The sequence below is a fragment of the Corvus hawaiiensis genome, chromosome 4 (genome assembly GCF_020740725.1).
Source record: "Corvus hawaiiensis isolate bCorHaw1 chromosome 4, bCorHaw1.pri.cur, whole genome shotgun sequence".
NCBI classification, from domain to species: domain Eukaryota; kingdom Metazoa; phylum Chordata; class Aves; order Passeriformes; family Corvidae; genus Corvus; species Corvus hawaiiensis.
This window is the reverse complement of record NC_063216.1, coordinates 17,697,615-17,706,923: the sequence shown is the minus strand read 5'-3', so window position 1 is coordinate 17,706,923 and position 9,309 is coordinate 17,697,615. Positions and strand designations below refer to the sequence as shown.

Genomic DNA, 9,309 nt, shown 5'->3' with positions numbered 1-9,309 from the left:
CGGGCGGAGCTCTTTGCGCAGCGCCGGCCGGGGCGGAGGCGGCGGCAGCAGCAGCAGCAACGACAGGGGCAGCTGCGAGCGGAGTGACAGCCCGGCGCCATGAAGTTCCAGTACAAGGAAGACCACCCGTTCGAGTACAGGAAAAAAGAAGGGGAGAAGATCCGGAAGAAATACCCCGACAGAGTCCCCGTGAGTGCGCGCTGCCAGGGCGGCCATGGCTGCGTGCCCCTGCTCGGCCGCCTTTGTTTTCCGTGCCGGCCGTCGGCTGCTGCTCGCTTTATTTTGAAGGCGAAGGAAATTAGTTTAGTACCGATGATCGTGGTCTCGCTGATCTGATTCAAATCCCGGGCTGCTTTTCTCCTTAATGCAAAGCTGAGACTATTTGTGATGCGGGAAGGGCTGCAGTGTGGGTGGGTGGGTGCGGGGTGGAATACACCTTTTTCCCTGGGATCTACAGTATCTCGACAGTGGGAACACTGCTGATCTTTTCCTGGCATGTGTGGGGATGAGTGGGGAAGGAGCTCACCCTTGGCTCTGTGAAAATGGAGATCAGTGAGTGGGTTAACCGGGTACTCTTCACAGAAAACATGGTCTGCATCCGGGTCATCTCAGTACGTCCCTTTTATTTTTATTTTACTTCAGCTTGGCTTGTCTTTTCGATAAAGCCTTGCTCTTTTCCTTTGCATCAGCAAAAAAAGGATACTTCTCGATCATTTTGCCCTCCTGTTTAATCATTCTGTGCATAAAATATTCCTTGGAATGCAAGGTCATCCAGCTAAATTTTGCTTCCTCATTCTTAGGCCCCTTTGGAGTGCCTATGGAAAAATTCTGGCTTCATAATTCCGAATAATTATTGGGGGGGAAAAAAAGATGACAAATCTAATTAAGCGTGGAGTGATTTTTCCTTTTTAATAAACATTTTTCAAGTATTCTTTCTGTCCATCCCCACTGGAGACATCTGCCCTAGATTTACTGCTCAAAGGTACTGCATGCAAAAAAAACCTTGGACTCCCCTGTAAAACTAATGACAGGGGCGGAACAGTTACACCCCATATTTTCCCTGCGGGCTAACACCATTTTTTGTCTTGGGAGTGACCCTCAAATGGACTTGAAAAAGTTTTTGGAAGTCAGAGCTTGGGTGCCTTTGTTCTCTCTGTTTTTGGGAGGGCTGGCATAGCATAGGTTGAGCATGCAGCAGGTCAGCTTGCAGTGTATGGGGTCGGGTATTTATGATGAGGGCTTGCAGGTCTGGAGTAAGACTAGGTGTAAATTGAGGATTAACGTGGCAGATTGCACAGCAGGCTGTGACAAATGTGTGAGGAAGAAGCGTGTGGGGAGCCCAGGATGAGGCCCAGTCTGGCAGGAGGTAAAGGAGGTCAAGATGGGATGGGGGGGCATCAGCAGAACTTTGTAAAGAAAACCAGGACCAGAATAAGGTGTGCTGGAGTTAGGGATAAATGGAAGTGATGCACGGGAAAGCCCAGATGTGAATTATTAGGGATTGCCTCTTGTCAGAGCTGCATACAAAGAAGTGAATGCAGCACTCTGTTCTTTACATCACTTGTGTGTCTGCCCTTCCTGACAGCAGGATCCTTGAAGATGTCATCCGTTTGGCTGCCTACACTGCAGTGCTGTGATACATCTCAGCATTTTGATGAGATTTTACTGCCCTGCATTATCGCAGTCACCACTGAGCAACAAAGCAAGTGTAGATAGTCTGTGTTCTACCCTTAGGATTTTCCTGGTAGGTTTTTTAATGTATGTGAAGGGTTTAGTGCTTCAGAAGAGAAAACCTGCGTTATCCAGCAAACTGACTACAGTTGCCAGTCAGATTAGCAGAGCACCTCCATTCCTTCCCTGCATCTTCAGGAGGGAGATCTCTCTTAAGATCTCTTAAATCAGTGGCGATCTGATTTAAGTCTTTCCTAAATCTTTACCAACACTCACCTCGTTCTCATCGGCATGACTTCTTCTCCTTTATAATCTAACGACCAATCTACACCTCCCCCCCCCCCCAGTCAGGGTAGTCACAGCAAGCAGTTTGGCTTGTCAGTAGTTTTTTTTAATTGGAGGCAAGAACTAAAGGTTTCTCCCCACTGCAATTTGCTGTGTTAGGTCGTTGGCTGTGCTTGTAAAAAATGCGGTTGTTGCTGTTCAGCCTGCACCTGTTCAGTGGGATTGTGGTACTGCCCTTCCCTCACAGCATTTACCAACTGCACCTCGTACAGAAATGCATGTCCTGCCACAAACTGCCTCAAAGAGCTTGAGTGCCTTGTACTAACTTAGGTACTTGGAAATACTGAAGTAGCTGAGGCAACCGTGTTTCTGTTTTAAAATCAAACCTGGGAAATTTCAGGGGGTTTGGCTGTGTTGGCCACATTCAAATGGAGCACAGGGAAGAGATGAACTAGTTGATACCTCTCTGGTGAGAGATATTTTGCAGACACTCACTTGGCTCTAGAAGGATTCAGGTTAGCATGGCACCATGTTCAGGCTAAATACACCAAGCTCATGATAACATTTTGTTCTGGCACAGTGTCTCACTGATAGGGCAGCATCATTTTTCTTCCAAAGAAGGCTTAGTCCACAGTAGTTCAACCTTTTCTCTTACACAACAGCTGTATTTGCTGATTTGTGTTGCCAAAGAGCTATGGGAGCATGGAACCCTTAGAAATTAGTCCCACGGTGTCTCAGATGGAGTATTTACAATTATGGGGTCTAATGAAATTAAAAAGTTAAGGAAGTTCAAAAAATCCAGCTTTAGATTTAGTTTAGATGGTCAAAATGGCTTCTGCAGAACAGCAAGCCACATAGATTGAAATGTGATATATCTTTTACCAGTTCAAAAATATATATAACCAAAAAAAGCCTGCAGTTCTCTTCTGAACAAACCCAGTAGTTCCAAAGGTTCCAGTGGAAAAGGAGATCAGGTCACTTTGGAATACTTCCTGTTTCTGAGGTAAACATTTTGCCTAGCTCTGCTAACAAAAATTATCTTTTAGCAGAAGATTTCTTGGTCTATTTGATCTTAAAGCTGCTGAGCTTCCTATTTTTCTATGTAAGGAAATCAGTATTTTGTGTCAGAGGTCTCTGTGGGTCCAGTTGCCCAGATGGTAGGCTGGTTTTAATTATTGTATATTTATATGATTAGGAAATGTCCATAGCTATATGAAATATGGATAATAAACTTTAAGGATATGAATTTCAGAGTAGAAAATAACTACTGAAAAACTGGAGGTCTAAAATATAACCCCTAGTGAGGTGTAGTTTGTCTTTAATTCTGTGCTTCATTCTAGAGCACTTGGCAGTGGTGAAAGTAGAAATTAGGATGTGGGACTACTGGGAGTAGGGCTGATTTTGTGCAAGGCAGTTTGGAACTGTAACCTGGAAAGAGTTTAACTTACTTGTGTTCATGTATTAGCCTCCTGACAGCTTCTTCACACAAAATTAACCTGAATTGGGAACATCAAGGTGTCCTAATTTTTAATTTTCTTTTTTCTCAGCCAAACCTATTTTTATGTCTGTTCTGGACTCTTTTTTTCACTCACCATGCTTACTGCTGCAACCCTGGGCTCCCAGCACAGCTATTGCGAGTGATTTTAAGTTGTCTTCTGTTCTTCTTTTAAGTCATCTCACCTATCTGTTCTTTAATGTTGTGTATTTGTTACAGATTAAATAGATACCTAAAGGCCTGCTAGCACCATCAGAGGGTAATATCCTTATGCACTGATGCTTTTTGGACCATTTTGGTTTATGATATTCATGATTTGTTTCTTGCTCTCTGTCTCTTTCCAGGTAATTGTGGAAAAAGCACCCAAAGCCAGAGTACCTGACTTAGACAAAAGAAAGTATCTCGTGCCTTCTGACCTCACAGGTAACAATGTCTACCTCCTTTATTCCTGATTTTCAATGAGATGGCCTCAGAAGTGCTTTTTACTCTGTGATCAGCACAAAGAAAATACCCAGACAGGTTCTACATCTCATTTATCTACTGTCTTTGTTGTATTTATACCTTATAGCCTGGATTACAACATGCAGAATTCTCTGAGATCTTTTGAGGTATCTCACTGGCTTAGCTAGCATGTCACAGCTGAGCTCTAACCACGATGACAGTGACTAAATTGTGTATTATGGGCAGTGTCATCATCACCAGTCAGTGATGACCTAGCTGCAGAGTTGCCAGAGGCTGTACTCTTGTTGCAGGAAGAGACAAGTTCTTGCAATAGTCCCATTCTTTTCCACCCCTGTGGCTGGAGTCAGAGCTGCAAAGTTCCTTTTCTGAATGGTCATGGTGATTTTGAGTGTGATTACATCTGTTTTTATTTAAGAACATGACTGAGTTAAAGGAACAGCATTTCTTTTTTTTGCGGTATTTAATAGACTGTGAAAAAAATCTCTTGTGCAACACAGTTCAAGCAAATAGTAAGGGTTTTTTTCAGGAATGGTACAACCATTTATACCAAGGCTAAATTCTCTAAGGTGTCTTTGATCTATAGGATTTAAAGGTTAAGCTAGTTAAAGGTCTTCCCACCAATCCCCTCAGTAGAGCATTTCGTACCATAGTAGGAGGAGTGTGGATTTAGAGAGTACATGTCACGAGGTACCTGAGGAACTGCCAGCTCTGAGTGGATTGGCTGCTCATATGGTTAGTCATGAAGTTACTGCTTTTTTATTGTTTTTTTCCCTGCATTGTTCATTTTCCCCTACTTTTTATATACAGCATGTGACTTCCACCACCAAAAGAAAACAGCCATGGTTAGGGTTACAATACAAAACTAAACAGCAACAACAAAAAACACCCCTCCAACATTCCTTCTGCATCTAAGGCATTCTCTGTTCCTCTTCAGTTGGTCAATTCTACTTCTTAATCCGAAAGCGGATCCACCTGAGGCCGGAAGATGCCCTGTTCTTCTTTGTCAATAATACCATCCCTCCCACCAGTGCTACCATGGGCCAGCTGTATGAGGTAAGCCTGGCCCTTTCCTCTTGCCTTTTGTTGGCAAGAACAATGTCCAGGAGTGGCAGCAGGCCCAGCTTGGTGACAGATGCCTGAACACAGGACCCTCTTGCCCTGAGCTTAATGCCATCACCTGTTCGGGGGAGTTCCATCCCATAGTTAGGAGCCTGGGGAGCCTTAGCAATTCAACTAATTGTTTGTTAGTTGAAAGGGTTGTGGCAAATAGTTGCCCCAGCAGTCATATGTTGGTCCTACTACTTAACAAAATATTGAAATAAAGAACTTTATGTTTCAGAGGAAGGGTTGGGGCTGGGGCTGGAGAGGGCAGAGAACATAGGTTTTGCTATGTATACAAAAGAGATTTCCTTTTAGCTAGTAAAAGTAAGCAAAAAGCCAGTAAAAGGGACAGTATCACTGGGCATCCATCTGTCTATAAATACTTTCTTAGGGAACACTTATCCTTTGTCTAGAATTACTTTTCCATGGCTCGTACTGTATAAATGAGGATTAGGTAGGATGCTGTGAACATTGCTGCCCATTATTTCTACTCAGCAGTGTTAATTTGATCAACCTTAAAGGCATATTGGACACCCATATTTCTCAGTTCTATAGCCATGGGTGGTTTGCAGCCTGGATTGATTTCTCCTTGATTTCTCCTTCTGCTGGGTGTTTTAATAAAAGAGCTCTGGCGTGGTGCTGTAAGCCTTGTTTGATCTGTCACTTTTTGCCAATAACTGGACACTTACATCAGTCTGTGTACTGATGAAGATAATAAAAGATAACACAGGCAGGGTGCTTTCCAAATCTGAACACATCGAAGGAAAAGTGTCTGACTGTCCAGAGCTGAGGTCAGATCTCTGTTGTTGGCACTCTGCAGAATTTTTGTGTCAGTGTAATCATTTAGTATCTCAGCTCTACTGCCCTTATGTAAAACACGACTTAGAAATCCAGCCACTTGTCACAGTGTTCTGAAAAATTAAAAATACCTTCTAGAGGTGATTTTTGACTTGTTAAAGCCTTCCAAGTCTCTCCTCTCAATCTTAAGACCCTACCACTGCTGAGATACTGGTGAACAGTCACAGCTGTTTTTGTTTCATGCTTGCAGCACAGTCTGGCTGTGGCTCTTCAAGTAAATTCCCTGTGTACAGAAATGTGTCCTGCCTGTATTTAGAAGCAGAGCTGTGGCCAGAGTTCTCTTTGGTGTAAACAGTGAAAGGGAAGTTATCTGCTCATGTTACAGTCATCTCTGGGTTGGGCTTTCTCACGTGCAGTGAGATTCCAGCTTTGGCTCCTCACTTTGTCACTTTCTCCCCTGGCAGGATAACCACGAGGAGGACTATTTTCTCTATGTGGCCTACAGCGATGAGAGCGTCTATGGCAAGTGAGCAGCAGCCCCCCAGGCATGCAGGCTGGATGGACTGATAGAATGGATTGCCGGGGAGGGGGTTGCTGGAGAGGCAGGAGGAGGATGCATGAGAAGAGAAAAAAGAGAACTGGAAGTGAACCACATGCACAATGTCATCAGCTTCCACGCATTAATTATAATCATTATTTTCTAAATTGAGGGGAGTGGGGGTAGGGGGACAGGGTGAACTGAAAGACTACTGAGAGGTTCCACACTGGGGGATGGGGAAACTCCACTGTTCACAATTCTTCTCTTGCCACAGCTGGAAGTAGTTAGTGCTGGAGGCTGACAGACAAGCCAGTGTCGTGAAGCTCCAGGAGAGTGACTGGGCAGGATGGCCATTTTCATGTAATCGTTTCACTGGATGAAGAAGGCATGCCATGTATTGTACACTGACCTTGTCCTGTCTTGCCCATGGCTCCCATTCAGTGAGCTATGAAGTACTTCAGTCTGCCCACACAAGGCTGTCCTGTGCTGACAGTCCTCACTCCAGCTGCTACCTGCGAATTGTCCCAAGGGTATTGTGTTTCCCATCATTTCCATCAGTATTAGAAGGGCTGGTAGCTCTGTCCATCAGTATTAGAAGGGCTTACCCTGAGGGCTGGGAACTCCTCAGCTGTGACACATGAAGGTTGGGAAAAGGAAGGAAAGATTCTGCAATTTTTTTTCCTTTGTTGCTTTAATTGCAACTGCTGGACAGAAAAATCAGAGATTACCCTTTTGTTCTTTTCAGTGAAGTCAACTGATAAACTCATAAGCACAGGGCTAGAAAGGACCTCAAGAGCCCACACCAGCTCTGAGACAGGACTGAGTATCCCAAACATGTCCACCATGGCTGCTCATCAAACTTGTTCTTACTGAACTTCACTGAGGAAGATCCTGGAGGCTGCTGAGATTGTCTGTTCAGTTCCTAGCTAGCCTACAAGTGAGATTGCTTTTCCTGATACCTAACTTTAGTCACCCTTGCTGTGCATTAAGGCAACTAACTACTAGTGGTCTTGTTATTGGTGAACACAGAAAATTATCTATCAGTATTGTCCTTGTACCAGTCTTCTGCAGATTTGAGGATGGCAGAATTCCTGTGGGTTTAGCCTTTCCTTCCATGTCTCATCCCTGTACAGCCCTTGCACCACATGCACAAGTGTAGGAAATCAGTCACTGCCACATGTGTTTTGCTGGCTTTTTGTGATTGGGTAACAGTGCCTCTCTATGCCACAAGAGAGGTTCTTCTAGACTTGAAGGGAAAAGGGAATAGATTATCTGTAGATTTTTTTCTTAAATTATTTGATTTTAAACCAGTGTTGTTCTTAGAAGGGTGTCAGATGGGTGCTGTCTTGTGCAAGCCTTATGCTGTCATGCCAGAGCAGTTTCTTCCCAGTGGCACAAACAGCAGATTTTCCCATTATTGCCGTAACTATGACAAAGGAATGGGTCTTGGAGAGCAAGCTGACTTTCAGGAAAATTCTGGGGTCATACCTAAAAATCAGAGAACTAGGCCTGAATTACTGTAAACATTCCTACATTTAAGAGAGGGACCAAGAGGGAGGAAAAGACTGGAAGGATGGAGAACACAGGCGAATTCCAAACTAAGTTAAAAGTGTTTGCTCAGTTCACTTATCTGTAGAGTTAGATCACCGTTCGCTGTGTTCCTCAGGAATGAGAAGTCAAGATGAGTGCTCCTCTGAGTGTGGGGAACAGGAAATCAGGTTTCAGCCTTCTCTGACTGTTGTTATGTGGAGGTGCATGAGGCAGGAGAGCTCATGGGAGTGTCAAGTGGGAGTTACTGGCAAAACTGTGAAGGTTGGGGAAGGCAGTGTGGTGGGGCAGGAAGGTTACTGCCTGTGTGGGGTGGGAAGTACCAGAAGAATGGGAGAGAAGGGAGGAACCACAAAGGATGCAGACAGAGTAGTCAGAACGGGCAGACAGAAAATGAGGGAGCAAAGGATGAAGTGGGTGGCGTAATGTCCCCAGTATTACATCCTGAACTTCAGGTTTGCTGTTCCATCCTGGAATAAATGTGTTTGGATGAGGTGTACCTACTGCCAACTTAGACAACTTCAGTTTCTGCCTGCATTGCTCAGTCCTCTCTTTTAGACTCTCCTTCAACTACCAGGCTCTCTTCACATCCTTTGGGTGCAAATCTGCATCAATCTCTTGTTTTAGGAAGCTCTGAATGTTCTGAAGCAGAGAACAGACCCAGGAGGCTTTCTAGGATAAAAGAGAAGACACAGGCAGATGGTGTGCGTCTCTCTGCTGCTGTCCCACTTGTTCATGCCAAGCACGTGGTTAAGCATACTCGGGGGAGAAAGAGTTGGCATCTGGGGTGCTTGGTTTTGTGCTCAGTCCTCCCCTCCCGCTGCTGGGTTTATAAATGACATGTGGGACTAATCACAACTGTTTGTTAACATGTAGAGTTTACAGTTTAAATTTAGTTCTTTTACAGTTTTTTCAACCGAATTGTGGCATTTCTGTTTTTGTGCTAGTGTTGTACAAGGTAATGATGGTAATTTTTTTGTGTTGGTTAGCTGCAGGTTCTTGTAAAATAAAGTTCAGACTAGAGCTTAATCAACTTATCAATAAAGATGCATTTGAAAATCATAGGTTGGTCCAAAGTGGGTGAGTAGCATTTCTTCCCGATGTGGGCTTGTAAATAAAGGAACAGCTTTGCCAGAACTTTTGCTGCTACTTTTTCCCACAACCGCAGTTTTACTGTGTGCTGTCTACCAGGAAAAGTCCCTTCTCTCCTATTTTGGGTGGTATTGTCACATGCACACCTAGCTGTGTCTTGCCATGCCACCAATGGGAACTTCAGTTAGACCTGATGATGTGAGAAAGTCTTAAGATGAGTACACTGATGCATTTTCTGCCACTTTAAGGCCCTGAACAGTGATGGGGCCTCGGGGGCATCGCCAGCCCTGCCTGGCTGTGCCAGGCCCCTTGGGCCACC

At 44.4% G+C, this 9,309-nt stretch overlaps 1 protein-coding gene across 1 annotated transcript; it reads left to right on the top strand.

Annotated features, from left to right (window-relative positions):
* On the top strand, positions 1 to 8,960 carry GABARAPL1 (GABA type A receptor associated protein like 1). Its single transcript, XM_048301571.1, has 4 exons — positions 1 to 189; positions 3,796 to 3,874; positions 4,848 to 4,966; positions 6,277 to 8,960. The coding sequence occupies exons 1-4, from the start codon at positions 100 to 102 to the stop codon at positions 6,340 to 6,342; spliced, it is 354 nt and encodes a 117-aa protein (XP_048157528.1). The 5' UTR covers positions 1 to 99; the 3' UTR covers positions 6,343 to 8,960.
* The last annotated feature ends 349 nt before the right edge of the window (positions 8,961 to 9,309 follow it).